This window comes from Strix uralensis, chromosome 2, assembly GCF_047716275.1.
Source record: "Strix uralensis isolate ZFMK-TIS-50842 chromosome 2, bStrUra1, whole genome shotgun sequence".
Classification (NCBI taxonomy): Eukaryota; Metazoa; Chordata; class Aves; order Strigiformes; family Strigidae; genus Strix; species Strix uralensis.
The window spans coordinates 30,984,131-31,007,387 of record NC_133973.1 but is presented as its reverse complement, the minus strand read 5'-3'; the positions used below and the strand labels follow the sequence as shown (position 1 = coordinate 31,007,387).

The following is a 23,257-nucleotide window of genomic DNA, read 5'->3' as shown; positions in this document are numbered from 1 at the left end:
ACCGACGCTGCCGGAGCGGCCGCGGAGGGGACGGGTGCTGCGGCTGCCAACCAGCGGTACGAGGGCAGCCGCCTCATGGGTTGGGACTGGCCTGGGAGCCGGCCCGAGGCCGCGCCGGGCCGGGGCCTGAGGAGCCGCCTCGCTGCTCGGGCCTAACCCCGCAGCGGCCCGGGGGGGCGGGGGCGCGGCGCGGTCGGGCCGGGGGGAAGGGGCAGGCCGGGCCGCCACGACCGTGGCAGGCGGCGAGCCGCGCCCGGGCCGCCGGCGCTGGGGCCGCCCGGCAGACCCGCACCGCCCGGGCGCCGCCGCTAGGGGTCTCGGCGGGCGGGGCGGGCCGGGCCGGGCCGGGGCGGGGCGGGCCGCCCGCTCAGGGGCGGGCCGGGCCATCAGCTGACCGGCCCCGCCGCGGCGCTCGGCTGGTGCCGCCGCAGCTCAGTCGCTCTCCCCGGCAGCGGCGCGGCCCCGCGGATTTACAGCCGGACCCCGCCGCGCCTCGCCGGCCGGCCTCCCTCCTTCCCTTCCTCCCTGCCCCCCTCCCGGCCGCCGCGATGCTGCCCCACTTAGCCCTCCTGCTGCTGGCCTCCGGCGCCGCTCGGGCTCTCGAGGTAAGCGGGGCAGGTGGCGGCCGGGCGGGGGCTTCCCCGCCGTGCTCCTCCGCTTCTCCCAGGCTTTGTCTGCCCGCAGCCGCCCCTGCGGCGTGGGCTCGGCCGCGGCGGGGTGGGGCAGGCGGGGGTCGCCGGCGCCCGTCACGCAGCTGGGCGGCGGGGGTGCTCCTTCCCCGGCTGCCGTCGCCCTCCCGCCGCTGAACAATAGGGCCGCTCCCGCCGAGCGGGGCGGCGAGCCGGGGGGTGGCGGAGGCGGCGAGGAGGAAGCGGGCTGGAAGCCGCCGGGGCCGGTGCCCCCCCACCCCCGCCACGCGTGTCCGCGGCGGGCCGCTGGCGGCCGGGGCCGTCCCTGCCGCCGGGGCCGGCTGCTTTCGCTGATACGGCCGCCGCCGCCGGGGCTCTTCCCCGTTAACTTCGGCCGCTGCCTGCGGAGCCGTCTGGCGTGGCGGGCGGGGGGCGGCGGCGGTGCTGCGGGCGGGCAGGGCGGGGAGGGCCGAGCGCGTCCCGTGGGGGCGCCGGCCCCGCCGCGGGGATTTCTCCCCCCGGGTGCTGGGGAAGGGAAACTTTCCCCGCGTGTGGGCGCACTGCGGGCGGGGGACCCGGCGGCATCTCCCCGCGGGGCGGGGGGCGCGGAGCTGCGGGCGCCGCCGCCCCCGGCGTGGGCGCTGCCGGGGGAGGGCAGGGCAGGGCAGCGCCTCCCCCGCGCAGGTGTGTGGGGCGGCTGTGGGGCGCTCCCCGCGGGGAGGCGGCGCCCGCGGGGGCTGCGCGGGGAGGGGGCGGTGGCCGGGGCCGTGCCGTGCCCCCCCCCGCCCCCGCCGCGGGCGGGCCGGTCGGTCGGTGCCGAGCGGCGCGGAGCCGCGAGAAGATGGCGCCTCTGCAGTGCAGCAGAGAGGCACCGCCGTGCGCGCTGCGGCCGCCAGCAGCCCGCGCCCCTCCGCGGCCGCCCCTGCCCTCCCCTCCCCGGGGGCGGCTCCGCCCGCCCCCGGCCTGGCGGCATCCTGCGCCGGGCCCCCCCGGGGTGGGGCTGGGGGTGGGAGGTGTCCCCCGTACCCCCCCCTCCGGCCGGGGTGTGAGCGCACCGCGGCTCCTGCCGGGGTCGTGGGGAGCCGGGAGAGCCCCGGGGGGCTCCGCAAGCCCCGATCTCCAAGGAGGAGTGGACACGGCTGGGTGCTTCCACCCCCTCCCCCCCAAAAAAAAAAGGGGTGGAAGGGGAGGGTTACCTCTTGCTCTCCTTCGGTCCCCAGTTGCCAGACTTCGGCCTTGAGACTTCAGCTTCTGTCCTCCCCCAGTATTAGCCCCCGCCTCTGCCTGAGGGGTGGGTGGGGGTGAGGTGAGTGCCAGCCTTCAGCCTCAAGCGGGCTGAAGCTTGCGCTCCACTTTAGGCGGGGGAACGCAGGGCTGCGGCTCAGGTGCCCTTCCCGGGAGGGGCCCCGGTACCTGGCGGAGGAGGGGAGACAGCTCTGCATCCCGGCTCTCCATCCCCACCGCCCAGGCTGCCAGGCACGGGCTCTTGCTTCGAGGCGTGATCTTGCCAATGTTGAGCAGGCTATATCAAGGCGAGCAGTTGTAAAGATGCTCAGAGGTTTAAAGGTTCCAGTTACAAGACTCATTTGGGTTTTACCAGCTTGATGCAACCATTTGTTGTCTGAATGCAACAGAAGGCAATCTCTGCCTTGGGTGCATAGCTGAAGTGAAAAATGAGGTTTTACGATTGGGACCGTGCTTCAGAATAGACCACAGAGGGATGGGCATTTCTGTTGGGTCCCTGTAGCCCTGGCCTTACAGATAGGTATGTAGGTATTGCCACTGTAAAGGTGCTTGCAAGAAAGGGGACTTGGATTTTGCACCAAAAACGTCCAGGTGAGAGTGTATTGAGAGACCTCTGCAATGGTGTCTGCTTCAGTGATATCCAGAATTCTCAGAGACATCCGTTGCCTTGAAATATTTGCTTAAATGGGCACTGATGTTTCTGCAGAAGCTTTCGATTTTGTTCTGTCTGTCATTCCATATGAACATTTGAGGCTTTGCCTTTGTTGGTTTTTTTAATGTTTGATAGTGGGGTGGGTTTTAACATCCAGTCTTCTTGTGGTCAGGCGTTTGTCAGTCTTGGTACTTAAGGTTGATGTTTGGAATGAGTGATTGTTTTTATAATGCTAAAATATTTGATAATAGGAATTGCATGTGTGCATTTACTGCACTAGTTCATATGGTAAAGCGTGAAATTTTGATGTTTGAATTAGATTCTCTTTAGATCTCTTTTTCTGAAATTCAACATTTTTCCTGCCGTATTAACAAATGCTTTCTGGAAAACAGCAAAGAACCTGTACTTTGCTTTCACAGGGAATGGTATAAGGAAGAAGGAAAGCAGGAACAAAACAAATTCTTTCTATATTACACATGAAGAATTCCTTTCTAAAATTATGGGTAGATTAATATTTATTTATGCAGCTTTAAAGGAAATACTCCTTAGTGATGCTCTGGTGATGTCGTGGTTGCTTAGCACATTGCTTCTGTCACTCATGTGAATCATACTGGGGTTAAATCCATTGGCCAAGAGCTCTCAGAATTTGCGAAACTGTTATATTCTTCAGCAGCCTTTTTTCCATTTAATCTCTTTTCATTAATTGTCTGATTTCAGCAGATAAATGCAACAGACAGTAACTATCCTTGTGAATTTGCGTGAATGATCCCGGTTTATAAATCAAGATTTCTTCTTACTAGCACATTGAGGTTATCAGAATTTCTGCCATGCCTGCTCTGCTTGGTGCTCCAGCTCCATGTTTGTAAGTGAGACTCTTACCAACTGACTGAAATCAAGTTGTTAAGGCATTGATATACAAGCTGGCCCTCAGAAGGTTAGCTGACAAAAAGTATTTTGCCTAAAAGCTTTTTTTTTTTTAAACTGGGTGATGTAGTGCTTTATACAGTCTATTTTTGGGTTTTGTTTTTTTTTGGTGAAAGATCCCAAATATTTCTTCATTGTTTAGTTTTCAAGCAGATCTTTAGAAATTACTTTGCAACATGGGAAGGGGAACGAAGCCTTTCCTTCATTTCCGTTACAGGCTTTTGTTTCCTTTTCCCAAATTCCCCTGGCAAAGGCTTTGCCTTTGTTGAAGGGTCCCTTTCGCGCTTCCTATTTAAAATGCTGCTGTGTTGGGGTGGGCAGCTGCATGGGTAAGCGGGGCAGGGTGGGTGCTGTGGTTCTGGTCGCTGTCAGGATCCTTGGCAGTCAGGTAGAGAAATTAGAAGAGTGAAAAATGAGCTTCTACCTTGCCTCCCTTGCTTGTCTTTTGCTTGATTAATGAGCAACAGACAATTTTGAGACTTGCAGTCTCTTCACATGCCTTTTCAGGGGAGGGGGGGAAGTGATCAGCTGCTGTGCTTCTTCGCAAAACATGTATGAAAACATGAGGGAGCTGACAAGATTTTGGTATTTTAAATTTGTTTTTTTCCGTGAGCTGTTTGTGTGACACGCAATTGATCCTTCTTAATCAGTTTTAATTGATCGGTGTTGGATTGTATGGCAAACCTACAAGAAAGTTAGATGATCTTTGATGGCTTTTCATGACTTTCTCTTTGCATGTGTTTTATTATCCTTTACAGTTTATTAACAGTGTGGTTTATAAGTTGTGTGAAGAAAAGGTATGACAATTTATTTTAATTGGCAGTCCTTTTCCAATATAAAGCTTAACAAAATAGCTCAACAGCATAGTAACTTCATGTAACTGCTTGATGAACTGGCAGCTGTTTTTCTGAGCAGAGTAGTTTTTATTTTTTTTTTTTTAGTGACTCAGTAAAATAATTAACACAAGCTGTTGGGTGTGGAGACTTGGTCAAGAAATTAGTAGATGGGATTGCAGGATCCCTCAGGAGGTCTCTGGTCTGGCCCTCTGCCCAAAGCAGGGCCAGCTCTGGGATCAGACCAGGCTGCTCAGGGCTTTCTGCAGTTGGGTCTTGAAAATGGAGCTCCAAGGTTCAGAGCTTGGGCAACCTGCTCCATTCACAGTTTGGTTCACATCTGTGTTGAAACATGTCTCCAAGCTGTTATTTGCTTATTTTTAAGGCAGTGTCTCTAGGTTTAATTTACATCCTTAATCCTGAATTCTCTGAATGTTTTGACATCTGTCACGTCTTCCAAAAAAAGTATTAACCAGGAGTTGAAAAAATTGTATTTGGGTTTAATAAAAAAATATTGTCTGTCAAATGTCCATGTATATGTATACACATGATGTATTAGAATCACCTAATATGTCAACATAATGTATGCAAATATACACTGAACCCCCAATATATTTACATGTTTAATGTATGACATTAAAATCACCATATGCATACATCTGTGTATATACATTGTATTAGTGTATAGGCTGTATTAAACCAATAGTCACTTACATACCTTCTTATATCCAGGCAATGAAGAGATGAAGTTCTAGACTGCTACTGATAAAAATATAAATGGGTTTATATACAGTAATAGGTTCATTGAAGTTGTTAGGTGAGCTGTCTCGTGTGGTTTTAACACGTAAGTCTATAGCTGTGTGTTATTGGATTTAAATTCTGGGGATTTTGAAAAAAAAAATCCTGTGGTGTAAGAAGATTAAAAGTGAAGCAAATTGAAAAAATACTGAAGGACTTTCTGTAAGCTTGGTTAACTGTTAGAGCGTACTTTTGCGATGAGAGTTTACAACAGTTGCTGCCAGGCTGAGGACTGCCAAGAGAAAAGTTGATAATGAGAGTGCACCTGAAATAATTTGGAGACAGAGGACTCCTCCTAAGAGAAGTCAAACTTTTGCTCTGACCTGCTTTTTTTTGTTGTTGTTTTTTTGTTTAAAACTGAATGCAGTCGGTGTGATGAGCCCTTGTTCTCACAACTTGATCTGGAATCTGCCCTCCTTCCCTGAATCTCCTACGGAAATACCTACAGTTGAGGTTTTGAAAACACATTTTCCATCCCTTTTGGTGATACCAGACCGGCTGAGAATATGAGCTAGTAATAGCTGGTGTGTGTGTGGTTTTGAGTCCTTTGCCCTTGGTTTTAAAACCTGGGTATTTGTCTTCCTTTTTTATTCATTTCAGTTAAAAAACCTTTAGAGAGCTACCTGATTATTAAATCTTCTGCTCTACAGTAGATTCCAAAAGCTGTGGAGATGCCTTCAGTTACCAAAAATAGTTATCTTTCCTTGTGAGAATTTAACTATACAACAAGAGAGAAACAAGATAATTGGGGATAATGGCCTCTGTTCAAGGGGATCAGTTTGAATGACAGCTAATTAATGTGTGTGTGTGTATATATATGTTTATTAAAAAAGAACCACCACACCTTAAGCTCCTTGCTATATGCAGGTTATAGGATTGTTTTGATACTGTACTTTGTAGCAGAACGAGTACTTGACAATGATTCAAGTAATTACAAAACAAAATTTCACATGATGGAAATATGGGTAAGGGGAAGTGCACTGTACAGTGTGTAATTAATGCCAGTATCTTGCAGTGGCTCACAAAACATGCTTTCCTGATGACAAGCACATCTTTGTGTGTGAACGTGAAGATATTAAAATAAGTGATGCTTTTTAGAAGGGTGGGAAACCTTAAACCAGCTACTGATTGTAAGGACACCGCTATTTCACAATTGTGTGTTGCAGGTTTCTTGCCCTGCGTTGATTAAGAGAAATGGCAGAGAGCAATAGGTATGGGTATTGCTGGTTTCTTTAGCGTAGCTCCCAGTGTAACAACTTCGTAAGTGCTGTGACTTCTTCAGCTGGTCCTCTGGCTTGCTGTGTTTTCTTGATAGTCCTCCCAGCAAGTTCAGGAGAACTTGATCTTCTCTTGAGGACTTAAGGAGTAAGTGTAGATTGCAGTGATTTACAAGGCTTGCCAAAAGAAGCAAACCTTCTGGTCAACTGATGGCATTCCATGGACTGTGGGACGGCCGAGCTTTAAAACAGAGGAGCACGTGAGCCAGTGTGCTTTGTGGTTTTGTAATCCGGCCGCTCTTCTCCTGTGGTAGTTAAACACTGCTGTTTGGCTGGCAGCCGACCTAGCTCAGGAGCTGGCTGCTGAAATCTGTTCTTCCTACTTCCACCAGTGGCCACCACTCTGTAAGCTCAGCCCTTTTGGTGCTTTTTGACCGCCCCCGCCCCCGGCTGATTTTATGATCCTGTGCTGTGTTGAAAAAAAATGAGCTGTGCCTTTTTTGGTAGGCGTCATCTTCTGGCAGATGCTTCAGAGACTCAAGTGAGAAAATGGCCACGAGCAGTCAAACTGGCCCACCTAAAAGAGCAGGCAGTTTCTTTGGAGAAGAGCACCAACCTCTGAAACCACATTTGCTGAAGTTTGTGTAATAGCATTTAATTAAGGTGTTAGTCCTTTTGCCTCCCTCTGGTGACCTGCATCAGGACATGAACAGTCTTTTCACACCTAGCCCCTCTTTGGTTTCTGATTGTTAAAAGTTAGTGTCAAGTCACTGCAAAAGGCAAGAATCCCCAAGGAGCTGCCTTCAGGGATGGATAACTCCATTCAGTTCCCACTGACCCATTTTGAGCTAATCCAAATAGGAATTCCCTGTTCATCCTTTTCTGGTCTCGTCTTCCCCTAGAGCAGAGCTTATCTATTCAACCACAGCAGACAACATATGACAAGAATGGAGCAAAACTGGTTGTACCTGTTAGTAAAAGCATTTAAAAATTGCTCCTTTTGAGAGCAGGCTACCAATGTGACCCAGTATGGCAGTTTGTATGATTTACGTAATTTCTGTTTGGAATTGCAATTAGTAAAACAAAGTGCACGTCTAATAGGAGTTCAAGATGGGGGCAGGGGGAGGGTGAGTAAAACCTTATATTAGTTGGGAGCTGTATTAATATTGGACTCTGAGGTTTTTGAAACTATGAAACAGGAGTTTACACATACGCAGTTCAAATTTAGGTAATACGGTTGTTTGATGCTAATAGATTTGAAATATACCTTTTTTTTTTTTTTATTGTGGTGAAGGTGGAAATTGCCTCCTCATCCACCTCCAAAACTTAGACTATCCAATGGGCACACATAGAAAAAAAAAAAAATAGACATGGGGCAAGATTTTGGAGTTGATTTCCAAACTCCTTGTCATGCTATCACATTGCCTTTGTGCCTGCAGCAAACCTCTTATCAGCACATTTTTAATTGCTCATTCTGAAGCTCTGACCCTGTAAAATTGATTTTTCTCGAAATTATGGTTTCTGCAAAGGGCTGATTTCCGCCACTCCCCCCACCCCCCCCCCCACCCCCCCCGCCGGCTTTGTCAGGTACCATGATACAGTTTTGAGACAAACAGCAAACTTGTTCTTCTTTCTATGCTTAGTTATGTAAATTTATTTGTGGGTGGAGTTTTGCATCTGAAATATGGAGTATTGAGCTTATACAGTAGTTTTATTGCATTCTGCTTTCTCATAATTTGAAAACTAACTTGAACAGCTACATTTGTTCCCTATGTCTCACCTGAAAACCTGGGGAGAGATTTTTTGATGTATTATTGTTAAAGGTTTGATTCTGTTGTAGTTAATTTTCAAAGCTTCTCTTAAACTAAGTCATGGCTTCTAGGGTATTTTCGTGCTTGAGAAAGAGCTATTTTTAATATACATCCCATATAATGTCTGTGTATTTGTTTATGTAAATGGTGAAAAATACAGTATTATATAGGGTAAGGTAAACTGAGGAAGAGAAGAAAACTCAATGCAGCAAAAAGGCAGTGGCTTTAAAAATGGCATTCATTATTTTGGGTATTTCTTTTTTTCTTTATAGGGTTGTAAATTTAAATGTACTAAACGTTGAATGATTGTAGTTTAAATGCTGAGTATTTACAGTATGGAAATGAGGGGGTTTTGTGCATGCATAGCATTAGTAACCATCTAGACCTGCAGCATGCGTTAAACTGTTGGATTGTTTTGAAGCTTGCTGGATATTCTTCTACAGCTCTGCTACATGTGTCTCAGCTGTCCTCTGTCCAGATTTAACTATGAAGTGGAATAAAATTGTTTTTAACGACATGTCTTTCAGCATCCTAACTTTGTCACTGTTTCTTTTTGGCAGTTCTGTCTTCAGTACCATTAAGTCTTAGAGGGATAACACTGATCTGAAGTTGCTTAACAACAAACTTCTTAAACTGAGAATTTTGGAACTCCAACTTGTCCTTCTTTCAGTGTTGCTTAGCTCCTGGAATTTCACTGCAAGCAGTTTGCAGATGAGAACTTGTCTGTAATCCCAGCACCCAGAAGATCATGATTTATCATGAGAATGTCAGCTTCACGTCACTGGAAAAAAATGCAAAACAAAAAAGACCCCCAAACTTAGAATTTATTGTTTACACTTTATGCAGAAGAGTAAGAAGGACAGTTAGCCTAAAAAGTCAAAGACCAAATAAGGGACCCAGAATACATGTGAGTGTTTGAGGGAGTTTTGAAGACTTCTGAGGGTCCCCAAGAGGACCTGGACGCTGGCAGTCTCTTTCACTTTTCTTTAGATTTATTTCCGCTTTTGCATTGTTGTCTTTTGTTTCTCATAGTGGTAATGTGAGTTGTGGGGATTTTTTTTTCTTTTTCCTGCTAATCTTAATGCCTGAAAAGCCAGTTTCTCTTTTTCCATGTGCAGAGTGTTCTTCATAATCATGATCACATCTCTGAGCTGTTGAAGGGAAGCGTTTCACTTTTCACTGCTAGCCTGTTGGGCCTGTTTGAATCCAGGCTGAGGAGACATCTCTCATAAAAATTGGCACTTACCTGGTTGGGTCACAAACTATTTTATTTTGGTGAACGGCCAAGATGAAATGGGTCAGTGCAAGAGGGGTAGATGCCCACAACGGGCAGTTCCTGCTGTGTGGTCAGAGAGGGAGGGTTATGGTATTGATTTGCGTTGGCATCACGCACTGAGCTGCTGGCTCACCATGGCCAGCAGGCTTCATTAAGTCCCTGCTTTTAATATTGGGGGAACTTTCCTTTGGGCAGAGGAGCTAATGCCTTTCTGAAGGTGTTTGCAAGAAAATTCTGTGAAGGCTGAGTTTGGAGAGAAAATGTAATCTCTGATAAACAGCAGGCTAAAATTAAATCTAAGCATTTTACTTTGAAATCACAGTCTAAACTATTTCTGAAGATGTATTTAAATGAGACTTAGAATTTGTCAAAAAGCTTTAGATCAATTTATAGCTACAATACAAATTCTAAACTACTACAAAACTTTTGTGGGCAGTGGGCAAAAATACTGAAGGTCAAGACCCAGGCTCTGAAAATTGAGGTTGACATACGTTGCTTGGTTCATCTGAACAGTCTCCTTTCATTTGAGTGGGGCCGCCCATGCTTGAATGTAAATGCATGCATAAATGTTTGTAATGTGTTTTAAGGAAATTGTATCTCTTAACTGATAAGAAGAAGAAAGCTTTAATTAATCTGTCACTTCAAAGAAAACTTCTGAGTAACAAAAGGCTGTTATGTACTCCTTTTATAAGCAGAAAAATGAAATGTGACTTAATATGGTGCTGTTGATTTGTGAGACTTGACAGTATCGGGTAGGAGTCGTGAGTTTTCTGTTGTTGCTCTAAAACTGGTGTTTGAGCCTGGTAATTAAGTGGTCTCCTCACTTTAAAGAGGGATATTGAGGTCTGGAGCCCATACTGAAAATGGGCCAGGGGAAGAATTAGTGTTGGGCGACGCTGAGGCACCCACCTTGTACTCCACAGGTCTTCCCCCCCCGCCATGGACTCCTTTTCTGCCCAGACCTCCTGCCCCCTTCCCACTGAGCAGTGGGGCTTTGCTGCACAGTGAGTTTAGTAAACTCAGCATGGATTTGAGGTTACCCTGTTGTGTGCTAGATGTAGTTTTGGAGAGCTCAGCCTGTCCTCTCTGAGAAGGGCTCAGAGAAGAGAGGGCCGGGACAGGAATTAGCGGCTCTGATGGATAGAGGTAATCTAAAAAAAAAAAAAAAAATTCAGCTCTGGAGGTAAAATCAGATGAAAAAAACAATCTGTAATTTATTAAAAGGAAGACTGAACAGCACCTTAGTTGCCTCCACAAAGAGGAAATACTGGGCAAGGAAAGGCATACCAAGTACCACTGTCTGGAAGGCATTCAGATAGGAAACCGGGAACATATTTTTGACAGTATGGGCTTGGGGCAAGCTGAGAAGGGAAATACATTTTTTGCCTCCAGATGTGAAGACTGTGCAACTAATTTTCCAAAGAGGTGAATGCAGGATGTTGGACTTCATCATGATAAACAGGAGAAATGTAGTAGCCTGTGATGTGCAGGAGGTCAGATCAGATTTCTCTGTTCTAATCGTGGGATTTAAATTCTGTACTTGAGGGGGAAGTCCCAGTGCCTTTAAACTTGCACCCCGAGGGGAATACAGCGGTGTCTGGTCCTGCAGTGTTTTGTAGACAATAACACTGTTTGCAAATACAGCATAAGTTATTTGCTTGTTGGTTTTAGGATACAAGTTTTGGTGCTATCAAAACATAATTAAGCCTTAAACTTGATTGATTTATTTTTTTTTAAGCCTCTTGGGAATTAGCATTTTCTGTGACAAACTGCTTAGTATGGTTTGGGATTTCACAGATAAAAATGCATTAATATTTGCAGAACTATTCAAGGAAACAGTTGGAAAGAGTCTGTTCTTAGTGTTAAATTGTGATAAAAAGTGAGTGGTAAGTTTTCTGAACCGTTTAAAAGGTTGGGGTTTTTTTTTATCAGTCCTGCTAAAACAAAAGACCCTGGAGCTGGACGCCAGCAGGCTGGGCTGGTTGGTATTATTTACCATGCTGCTGGGGAGTGCTGAGCAAGTTCAGATTGTATGTTTACAGTTGTCTTTGCTCCATGCATCCAGCCCAGCTCTGTGGCTCTCCAAACCAAGATTTTTAAAGAAAGACTGAAGCAGTTTTTAAGGAATTGGCTTGAGTTGTAAATGGCCTTAACAGATAAGGAGCATGTGCATTTTCAAGTCTTCTAATTTTTTTTAATGACTGAGCCTGCAAAAGGAAAAAAAAAAACCTTAGGATGATCACTAAATAATGTATCTTAGGAGTGATAGCTCCCTAGTGTTTCTTAACAGCTGAGGCCGGTGTAAAAGGCCATGCAAGCCTTTGGGGAATGCTGTGTTTAAGCTGGAGCACAGGCTTTGTTTATGTCTGTTACTTACTGCTTTTTAATTACAGAGAATAATTTGGGTAAGGAAAATATTTAAAAATTGAGGAATTGAGTACATCAGAAGTCTGCAAGTTAAATTTCAGTATGGTACCCTTGGCTTGGCTGCCAGCAGCTCTACCTGGAATTATGCTTCTGGCAAGGTATGAGCTTGGCCAGGGAGGTGAAGGAAGACTGAAGTAATTGTGGGTCTCCTTGCTTATCTTGCCACTCTATCAAAGAATTATTTGTTTTGTTCGTAATGTGCTTGTCAGAAGTCTTAAGACTTGCTTTGAATTCTTGCCTTTGCCCTTTGCAAAAGCATGGGTGGGGAAGACTTCTTGGGTTCTCCCTGCCCTTGCCGAGCAATGTGGTGCTGGTGCTGTTCCTCTGCAGCTCTCCTGCCTGTCCTGGCCAATGGGTGTTGTCAGGAGCCATCCATCTAGGGCTTGAGGTGCTTTTGGGTGGCTTCCACACGAATGAAAATCCCTGTTCTTATTTACTGTGTAGTCAAATTCTTTCTTAATTCTTGTTAGATTTGTCTTTGGGTCAGTGCTGTTTCTGTCAGGTCGTCTTTTGGTATTCAGCTGCTTTTGGCTTGTTCTAACGGGTTTAATTTTTATTTCAGGATAAACAGTGCAGTATAAGGTTCATCTAGGAAAAAAAAAAAGTCCCAGCAAAAAACACCCCAAAGAAACACATGCACCCATCTTCCCCCCCCCCTCCCCCAATTCTCATTCAAGCTGTCTTACTTTGAGAAACATATGGCGTTGCTGGCTTCCTAATTCAAAGACTGCTTTTAATCATGTCAGCAGCCAAATTGCTGGTCTGCCTGAAGGTGATCTGCAAGGGAAGAAAACCAGGAAGATCTTATATGCTGCTCTGTGGGTGTATGTTGTAAAAACGAGACTGAATGGTTTTCCCAAGTTGATGGGAAGAAGTAATAAACAACTGAGTGTTTTTGGAAAACTGGTGAATCTTTTGCAAGAATCAAGTGGAAGGGGAGGGAGAAAGCCTTAAAATTACAAATTAATCTCTAGGTGGTTTAGCGCTTCCTAATTAAAATGCCTATAGGTTTTGGTAATGCATACCTTGCAGATGCAACCTTCTACTGCCTTGTTTGAATTAAGTGAGTGGTGTTGAATACCAAGTTTTCTTGCTAAACCAGGTGGTACAGAAATCCAGAACTGGTAGGTGTTTTTTTGAGTCAAAATGTTCAGAAAAGAAAGGGGGAATATTTTTAGCCAACTGTTCCCATGACTTCAATTACATGTCATAAAAAAAGCACATAAAAATTCCTTTGGGAAGCATCTCTGCGTTTTCAAACCTATGTAGTCAAATCACTTATGGCATCTAAATTGGTACAATGTCTAGAACATTGATGGTTTTGAATTGTGTGTGCCACATTCTGCTTGTGCTTTCAAAAGAGAAAATGAATCTGGGGCAAGAAGAGCACACAGGCTGTGGGTAGCCTGCCTGCGCTATTGGGATGTGGCTCTAAGTCTCTAAGAGATGCCTTCGTATGTATGATTTTTATGTTTTCCTTTAGGAAACTAGAGAGGGCACAGCTTTCTGAAGAACTTCCTTTAAAATCATGTTTATTGTTTCTAGAAATGTTACTTTGGAAACTTTGTTTAAATTGGAGGTGGGGAGGGGGTGGGTGTCACTAGTTGCAAGTTTAATATTCTGGCTACACCCTTAGGTCTTTCAGAGAGGGTTTATCTCTAGTTGGTAGTATTTGAGTATTAAGAACAAAGATACAAAGAGCATGGAAGTGGAGGTTGGTCACCTACAGAGTTAAACTGAAACTTCGTACGTCTTTTTAAACGTATTTGTACAAATTTGTGGTAGTGGTTTGGTTTAGTCTGCTTACACTCCGCCCCCCCGTCTTTCTGTCTCAGACCTGAAATGATACTTAAAGTTTTTTAATTTAAAAAAATGAACCAAACCATGAATTTTTGGTTTGGTGGGGTTCTTTGTGAGTGGTTTGGGGTTTTTTGTGTGTTTTGTTTGTTTTTACCCAACCCTTAGCAGCTTCCTCTCTGACATACTTCAAAAATATTCTTGAAACTTCCCACACTGATTCTCCCATCTTTGTTGGATCATGTGTATTGTACTAAAAAGTGTTTCTTGTGCCCAGAATAGTAAATGTTTTGGTCTTTTTGGTTTTGGTCTTAACAAGCTTTATATACAGTACATGGTGTTAGTTGTGGGCAATGCCTAGATTTAGTTTAAGCATGCAAGCTAGATTCCCTTATAAGTAACAATAACGGGCAAGTGGCTTGTAAACCAACAGTTGACAAGTTAATTATATGAGTTTCAATATACCTTTTTTTTGAAAAAAAAGAAATGGAAAGGATATAATGGCTTCGTTTCCAAAAGCAGCACACTGATTATGAATTTGTCTTTGCAGAACAGAGTAAATAATGCAGTTCTACAGCTTGCATTGTTTTGATTAGGTGTTCAGAAATGCTTATCATAATTGCTGGATCGTTGGCACTTGCAACAGGCAGCTGGGATTTTTTGAGAAATTGCTCACTTAAAACATACCACAGGAGTGTTGGAAAAACAAAATTTTGTTTAGACATAGCTAAAACTGCAATATTAATGAAGGAGAGCTTGTCATTTGGAATAAGAGTGCTTCATCTCAGTAAGGCTTTACTGTCCCCTCAATCTTCAGTAAATTTTTAATTTTGTAGTTGGTTTCCATGCTAATGCAAGGGATGTTATGAATTGTGTGAAGAAGTAGGCTGGTTTAACTTGTTGATGTGGATATAGATTGTGCATTTGTTGCATAGACAGGTTTACTTCTGTTTAATAAAAATATATGCTTTTATGTAATGATGGTTGTTACTGTTTGTTTTGGTTTTTTTCTAGGTGGGTTGTTAGAAGCATGTACACAAATCCTTAACACCTTCCCCCACTAACATGCTTAGTGGCTGGAGTTATTTGTAAAACTAATTCTGAATTAGAGAATGGGTTTGGTTGTGTGAAACAGTTTGAAATATGTAGTCCAGTTGTACTTGAAGGTACACATACAACAAATATTTTGTTAATGCTGGGAAAGCAGACACACCCATGTCTCAGGGTAGATTCTTTCTCTTCCCAGTTCATGATGATGGGAGGAGATGGAAAAGATGTGTTAAAATTACATGCATTGCTTGCAGTAATTATCGCTAGGAAAGGTGATGCTCAGTAGTAGTACATGCCTATGTTGGCTTTGATGCTGGAAAGTCTTACTAACTTGCATTTGGTCTGCTTGGCGTGCCCTCCACACTGTGACGTCTAGACCTGCCACCTCCATTTTTTGGTCTCTGCCTCCCCTCGTCAGTCCTCAGCCTTGAAGCTGCAGTGTGAGCCATGGATTTCTGCTACGTGCCATGACTGTCTTCTAGAAGCGCCTCTCTTGAGCCCTCTGCAGCGATGACGTTTCTGCCATCCTGCTTTAATTTCTGGTTTGCGATAGTGTGTGGGTGTACTTGACTTGGGTGGTTGTTTTCCCTTCTGTGTGTGTGAGCACATACAGTTCCCACACAGATAATTTTTCTGAGGTGTCGGAAGGAAACAATATTCTCTCAATGAAGCTTAGCTCTTAAGATGATGTTCTGAAGTGGGGGTGAGCAAGTGTCTACTGATACCCTCCTGAAGAGGTGTGTAATGCTGGACCAAAGAGCAGGCTCTGGCAAGGCACTACAGTTCCCCTACTAGCCACATCTTTTTGTCAGCTTTGCGCACACCTTTAGGAGGTGAGGCAGCCCAGATAGTTTTGAACAGTTATTATGGCTTTGAGGGAAACTTTTTTTCTTCCCCAGCAGACAGCAATTCTGCATTAATTTATACCACAGCGCAGTGGTTGTCGGTTTGCCAGCAGGTCTGATAGGTCTACTTCTAAAAACTTTGTAAAAGTAAATGAAGAAAAAAGATCAGCTTTGGTAAGCCTAGCTCTTTTGGACTAAGATGTGGGTTGGTGCACTGCTTTGGTGTCCAGAAACTCAGTGACCCTGATTTTACTGTTCCCTTTTGATTAAGGTTGGTGGCTTTATGCTGTGCCTATATTGGCACTTACGTTCAAATCACAAGCATGAGTGAGGAGCAAATGCTGATGTGCTGACTCGCTGAGCTCAGTGCTGTGCTGAAGGGTGGCCTTGCAGTGCGTGGGCTGGCTGCTTACACGGTGGAACCCAACCAGAATATGTTCTTCAGGAACACACCTGAAATGTCCAGGCCCCTCATGAATGCCCATGCCACATAACTGAACTAGGTGTGATTGGAAATGAAATGCACCGAGGACTGGTGGAAACTCAGCAGTTCTGCTCTGCAGGTCCTCTCCACATCTGATGTAGTTGTAGCCGCAGAGGTGGAGAGAGGGACAATGTCCTCCAGGTGTGACGGCTTGTAGGGACACTTAGTTTGTCTAAGGTAGCATAGTCACTGAACTATAGTCAGAAATGTAACAGTGCATGCTAAAGAGAAAAATGTGAGTATCAGACTACTTTGGAAATTTCCTTGTGACTGGTTGGTATAATGCAAGGAGTTGCTGCCTCCTGTCTTCCAGCGTCACCTGTCTAGTGAAGGCACTGGGGTCAGCATGGCCAGAAGCTACAGTTACACACCACTGTCCTTCCGTTAAGGCTCCAGGTGAAGGGAATGGGCGATATAGTCTTAAATAAAGTTCAGCTTGAAGAGAATGGGTTTTTGCACCTCTCCCCTTTTTATAGCGGCAAAGAATGGTATGCTGCCATTTGGGAAAGACCGATTAAAGCAATCCATATCTCTTACAAAGCACTTAATGACTCCTTCATGTAATCTACAAGTGGATTCCTCCAAGGGCACGGTCGCATCCGTTGTTGCGAGTGGATTGGCACAGAGGAAATGTGCTGAGTGGGCATGTGGCTGTGACCCAGGCTCCCCAAGCATCCCTTCCTAATCTCAAGGGGTTTGTCATTGTGTTCGTCATTTAAAGGAGCAGTGCAAGAGCAAGAAACAGTTTCCTGCCTCCTTTGGGGTAGCTGCTGCTTTCTCTTCTGACTTCAAAGTGGATGTTTTAAGAACATTTTTCACGTGGTTTTTATGTTATGTTTGGATGCAGGCTAACACTGGCAATGCCTGATGCCTAACCTGTTACACCAGCGTGTTTGGTTTTGGTTGTTTGGTTTTTTCTCTAAGTGCTGACTTTTTGGAATTGCTAATGAAATTCAGAGAAATTCTTGGTCACTTAACATATAGAGGCTAGCTCAAGTTTTCTTGTTTTTTTTTTTTTTTAATTCTTTTTTAATTTAAATCCTTGCCAAGTCATCTCCTGTGTTGCTAGCTATTTGTTGAAGATGTTAACAGTTTCATAGGTGTGAAAATAAGAATACCCTTGTCAAAAGGGGTAATGACCATAGAGTGGAAATATAAAGCCTATTGTAGGTGAAGTCCAAACAGTCTGAAATAGCACTGCAGGCTGTTGGGGTTGCAAACAGTGTTTGTGCTTGTGTGTTGATGTGTATGCATACTAAATATAACTAATGCTAATTATGGCTAACTGTAGAGTGCCTATCTGAGGGTAGAGTCAGATGGACAGGGTTCATTAGTATCTCTGAATTTGTATTCACTTGCTTGAGTGGAAAATGTAAGGTTGTGGTTATTGTACCCCACCCCCACCCCCCCACCCTCTTAATAAATAGTACATTAAATTCATCCTACTAATATTATCTTCAAGTTTACCTCTGGAGTAATAAAATCAAAGGTGGAGTGTAGCAGCTCAGGTAATACTGAGATGTGACTTTTTTGCTCTGATAGTTTGTCTGCACGAACAAATGTAATGTCAGTTCCATGGCATCAGACAAAATCATAAGAGTGACTGCACACATGTAGGGTTGAATGCTCCAGCTCTCAGTGGAAAACCCAACAAACAAAAACATCTCTAGAAAATGAAAATGATATCCAATTGGAAAAATAAATAAAACCCACCCTGACTTTTTCATATAGGTATGTGAAGGTTTCCAAGAATGTGTCTCTACTTTTGTGTTTTTTGCGAAAGCTGTGATGCTGGTAAATTACTGTCCAATCATAAAACAGTCTGGGTTGAAAGGGACCTTAAAGATCATCTAGTTCCAACCCTCCTGCCATGGGCAGGGCAACTTTCCACTAGACCAGGTTGCTCAAAGCCCCGTCCAACCTGGCCTTGAACACTTCCAGGGAGGGGACATCCACAGCTTCTCTGGGCAACCTGTTCCAGTGTCTCACCACCCTCACAGTAAAGAATGTCTTCCTAATGTCCAATCTAAATCTTACAGTTTAAAACTGTTACCCCTCATTCTATCACTACAGCCCCTGATAAGACTCCCCACCTTTCCTGTAGGTCCCCTTTAAGTACTGGAAGGCCACTGTAAGATCTCCCTGGAGCCTTCTCCAGGCTGAACAACCCCAACTCTCTCAGCCTGTCCTCATAAGGGAGATGCTCCAGCCTCCTGATCATCTTCATGGTCTCCTCTGGATTTGCTGGAGCAGGTCCATGACCTCCTTATGTTGGGGGCCCCAGAGCTGGACACAGGACTCCAGGTGGGGTCTCAAAAGAGCAGAGTAGACAGGGAGAATCACCTCCCTTGACCTGCTGGTCACACTTCTCTTGATGCAGCCTGGGATGTGAGTGCACGTTGCTGGCTCATAGCCAGTTTTCCATCCACTAATCCATCAAGTCCTTCTCTGTAGGACTGCTCTCAATCCACTTGTCACCCATCCTATATTTGCTTGGGCTTGCCCTGACCCATGTGCAGGATCTTGCACTTGGCCCTGTGGAACTCCATGAGGTTTGCACAGGCCCCCCTCTCAAGCCTGTCAGGGTCCCTCTGGATGGCATCCCTCTCCTCCAGTGTGTCGACTGCGCCGCACAGCTTGGTGTTGTTGGGAAACTTGCTGAGGGTGCACTCAATCCCACTGTCTGTATCTCTAAGAAAGATGTTAAACAGCGCTGGTCCCAACACCAACCTCCTGAGGAACACCGCTTGTCACCCCCCTCCACTTGGACATCAAGCTGTTGACCGCAACTCTTTGAGTGTGACCATTGGCCCAGTTCCCTATCCACTGAGTGGTTCATCCATCAAATCCATGCCTCTCCAATTTAGAGACAAGGATGTCGTGTGGGGCAGTGTCAAAAGCTTTGCACAAGTCCAGGTAGATGCTGTGCTGTTATGTCTTCTTCACTGAGCACCTGAATTATTTTTCAGCTTTTACTTCTTCGTAAGAACAACATGGTTAGGTTTAGCAGCACAGCTTAGATGTTATGTTTGAGTTGAGGTAGATCTTAATAATTTTTTATTAAAATCACCCATTTATAATTAAATTAGTTTATGGTCAGATACTCAGATGGCTTGCAGAAAATTTGATGATAATGCTCTATTTCAGAATTTTTAGCAAACTCATTAAAATGCTACTTGCTTATTTTTGTGTTTTTCTTAAACTAACAATCTGTTAGGAGTTTCCAGCTGTCATTTATTTTTTTTTTATATTTGCTTAATACGTAAAATTAAGAAGGAATATACCTATCATAGTTTCTGTAACTTCAAAAACTTCTAATGAGCAACTTGCTTATGCCCCTTTATGGAAGTGTTTTGTAGAACTGCATAAAAATTTTGCAATCAAAAATCTTGAAAGAAGAGCTTTGGACAGAACTGCAGGGTCTTTCTTCAGCAGCTGCTGTAGGTATTTCCCAACATGATGCTTGGAAGTGAAAAAATGATCAAGGTACACAATGAAAGAAGAATAAACCATGGCCAGTTATTATCATCTAGGTGATAGTCCCAGTTTGATGTTTCACTGGTAAATATGCTAATTTTTCCTTAATCACCTAGAGAGTGTCACTTTTTAGTCTGCTGGGAAGAAGGTATAAATGTGCATTATGTGGGATCTGTTCTCTTGGTGCAGAATATTTCTCTGCTAATTATGTATCAGGTGTACTAAAGGTAGATATGTAAAACAGTGAAGTTAACCAAGTGCCAATTGCAGATCTGGTCTTGCAGATGGACTAAATGATCAAGTATAATTGAAGAATATACTGCGTTGACCATGCACTTTGTATACCTTGAAGCTGAATGTACTTACAGAAACTGTGAATGTGTACAGCATGCACATGTCTCTAGTCACTGTGGCACTGATTTCTAGCGAGTCTTCCTTGGTCATTGTTATTGCTGGAAGAGATGTTCTGTCTTACCTGTAATTGCAGATAAATCGGGCTGACAGAGATGCCACTAGGCTGGGCTCTGCTGTGTGTCAGGGCCTTAGAAACGAGAAGAGATTGGAGCTGTAAGAGTATGAAGAAGAACAGGTGTATATGGCAGCTCGCATCTGAGTGGCAGGCTCTTCTTTTGCAGAAAGCAAGCAATGTTTTCGGAAATGTAATGTAGTTTAATGGATGCAGTAATATTTTCACCAAAGCATTACTTTCACTTATGGTTTTCAGATGTTTGCTGGAGTTGCTGTTCCAGTGTTTTAGGTTGGCAGCAGAGGGGAAATGTGTGGAGGTGGCTGACAAAAAACAAATGTCGAGTTGCCATTTTCAAATGAGGATGAGATGAAAAGTCAAATGTTCTGTCTGTCTTGGAGGGAGATGTCTTAACTCTTTAACGCTGAAAGCTAGGCTACTGGATTTGGTCTGAACTTGGTTCTCTAGAGGGTGATCTTTGGTCTCCACAAATTCATGGGAGCAGGAATTTTGAAAACCCAAGTTCATATACTTGCTGTTGTATGAATAGTGTGAAGTTAGTAAGGTTTGATATTAATAGCCACTGATGCATTATTGTAAAGATGAAGAGACCGAGGCAAGAGCTTTATGTGGTAGTCATGATTGGTTTATATATAAGCTTGTGCCACTGTCCATCTGGCCCAATTAGATTTGAATAGCATAGTGAAACATGGACTGAGGTTATTCATGACTCAGGATACAGAAAAACCAGGTCTGAAATTTGATGACATAGAGGAAGTGTTTGACTGGATAGCTGGTCTCCTAAATCTAAATATGTTGATAACTCAGCACTCTGTCTGACATGAAAACACTTCCTATTTATATTTAATTTTAGGCTTTGATTCGTCACATGAGATTATGTGCTTGCAACTTCAGCACTTGTGATTTATTGAGGGTATTGCTGCATATTTTATGATGATGTCAAGTGAGGAAAATAGCATCAGACATGTACTATGATGGATACAAGTCTGGTGGCAGAGCAGGGTGCATGGGTCTGAGGTGGTTCCAGCCTGTCTGATGTGCACATGCTGCTTTGGAGCTCTCTGCTGCTCAAGGAGTGAAGAGCATTATATGCAAGCCATCTGTGATAGCAGAGACCACAAGTGGCTAGTTTTGGGTGTGTGGAATAAACAAACATGTCATCTTTGAAGGGTCCTGCCAGCCTGGGAGTTGTCCTTCTTTTCTTCACTTCTATTGTGCCAAGTTCATCCTGAAATGGGAGGAAACTGCCCTGAAAATAAACATAGCATTGTTGTGCGTAAGATTATACGCTATGCCTAAGCTTGGGAGTTTTGGGGTCCTATGGGGTCCAGTAATTGTGCAAGAAGAAGAAGAATGCAAGGTGGTTTTAAGTCTTGAGGTTTTAACTAGCCAACACTTATACAGTAGGCATTACTAGTAATTTTATTCTTCTGCCATAGCTGAAGTTCAATGAGTGTAAAGAGAAGTACTAGGAGCCATTTTAAGTTTTCTGTCTACTGGACACTAAAATGATTCTGTTCCTAGAGGTACATTGTGTTTTATATGGCTGCCTGGCGTTTATGGAACATCCTTCTCAGAAGAACATATATTGCTGTTGCTGTATCCTTATGATTTCTGTTGAATTGGGATAAAAATAAAATGTTGGAATCATGCTTTTAGTCAGGACTAGTAATAAAAAGAGCAGCCAAAATCAGGCCTTTTCCTGTCACTGACTTGACTTTCAGTGCTGCAGCTGTAAAAAAAAAAAAAAAAAAAAAAAAAAAAGGCAACCCAAAGTAGTTGTCTCCAGTTACCATTTTTAGGGCAGTAGTCAGTGTTGCATCTGGACAAGAGGGCAAAGAGGTTTCTTGTTTACTGTACTGTGAATTTCTGTGTGTGCCTGCTGATATTTCCCACAGAAATGACCGATAATGTCACCATTATATGTTTCCCCCCCTGGATTTGGCAAGAAAGACTGGAAAATATTCAGGGGAGAAGTGAGCCTTAAGTAAATGTGAGGTACTGGGTGGCTTTAGTCTCTGTTTTCTTGCTATAAGAGGATAATTTTTTATAAATGATTGCCTCAGTTGCTGAGGCGAGCAGCTCCAGGGGAATGGTGACAAGTTCCTGCCTGGCACAGCAGGCGTGTCTCCTCTGACTACCCCACCTTCCCAGGCACCCTCACATAATAGGTACAAGGCTCTGCAAGTGGAACCAAACAATAATGAGGATGATAGTTCGTCTAGCTTGGAGGTGTTGCTGACATTAGGTGGGGCTACGGCCTGTGTCAAAACTGCTTCCATAAAGAAAAAAAGATGGGTCATTGTCATAGGAAACTCTCTTCTGAAGGGAACAGAAGGTCCAATATGCAGGCTGGACCCACTTCTTAGGGAAATGTCTTGCCTCCTAGGGGCTCTGTAAAGATGTGAAGAGAAATCTTCCTACCCTGGTACAGCCCTAAGATTATTATCCATTATTGATCTTTTGGGTAGGCAGTGATGAAGTTTCAACAAGAAGTCCAAGGGCAATCAAGAGGGCTCAGGGCCTTGGGACAACTGGTTAAGGGATCAGGAGCACGAGTAGTGTTCTCCTCTATCCTTCCAGTTGCAGGGAATGATGAGGGAAGAAATAGGAAGAGCCAGCAGATCAGTCCCTGGCTCTGAGCCTGGTATCACTGGCAGAATTTTGTGGTTTTTTTGATCATGGGTCAGATTACATGATACCAGGCCTTCTGGCAACAGATGGGGTACACCTGTCTCAAAGGGGGAAAAGGATCTTTGCACAGGAGTTAGCAGGGCTCATTGAAAGAGCTTTAAACTAGATTTGAAGGGGGAAAGGGATAAAACCAGGTTCACTAGAGATGGGCATGGGGGCAGCGCACCAATGTTTGAGGGGTGGGGTGGTAGCAAGGTCTTTCGGTCTTCCGTCTCAGTGGAGGTAGGGGATGGAGATCCATGCAGCAGCAAAGACACAAGGGTTATTGATGTGTTAAAAGCCACAGTAGCACCTGAGTATGGTCATGTAGGAATTAAGGCTTCTCCCCCCAAAAAGGTGGTGGGATCAATAGCCCAACTGAAGTGCATGTACACCAATGCATGCAGCATGGGCAACAAAAAAGAGGAGCTGGAAGCCACTGTAGAGCGGGAAAACTATTGACATAGCTGCCACCATGGAAACTTAGTGGGATGACTTGCATAACTGGAGTGCTGCAATGGACAGCTGTCAAATCTTCAGAAGGGATAGGCAAGGAAGGAGAGGTGCTGGGGTAGCCCTGTATGTTAGGAAGCGTTTTGACTGTCTAGAGCTTAATGATGGTGATGATAGGA

General features: G+C 44.7%; 1 protein-coding gene across 2 annotated transcripts in view; it reads left to right on the top strand.

Moving 5' to 3' along the window:
- Positions 1-396: 396 nt before the first annotated feature.
- APP (amyloid beta precursor protein) overlaps positions 397-23,257 on the top strand; it is a 228,210-nt gene continuing 205,349 nt past the window's right edge. For both annotated transcript variants that reach the window (XM_074858131.1, XM_074858130.1), the window contains exon 1: positions 397-605. In XM_074858131.1, the coding sequence (XP_074714232.1) occupies positions 549-605 (57 nt within the window). In that variant the 5' untranslated portion in view covers positions 397-548. The remainder of the gene's footprint in view (positions 606-23,257) is intronic.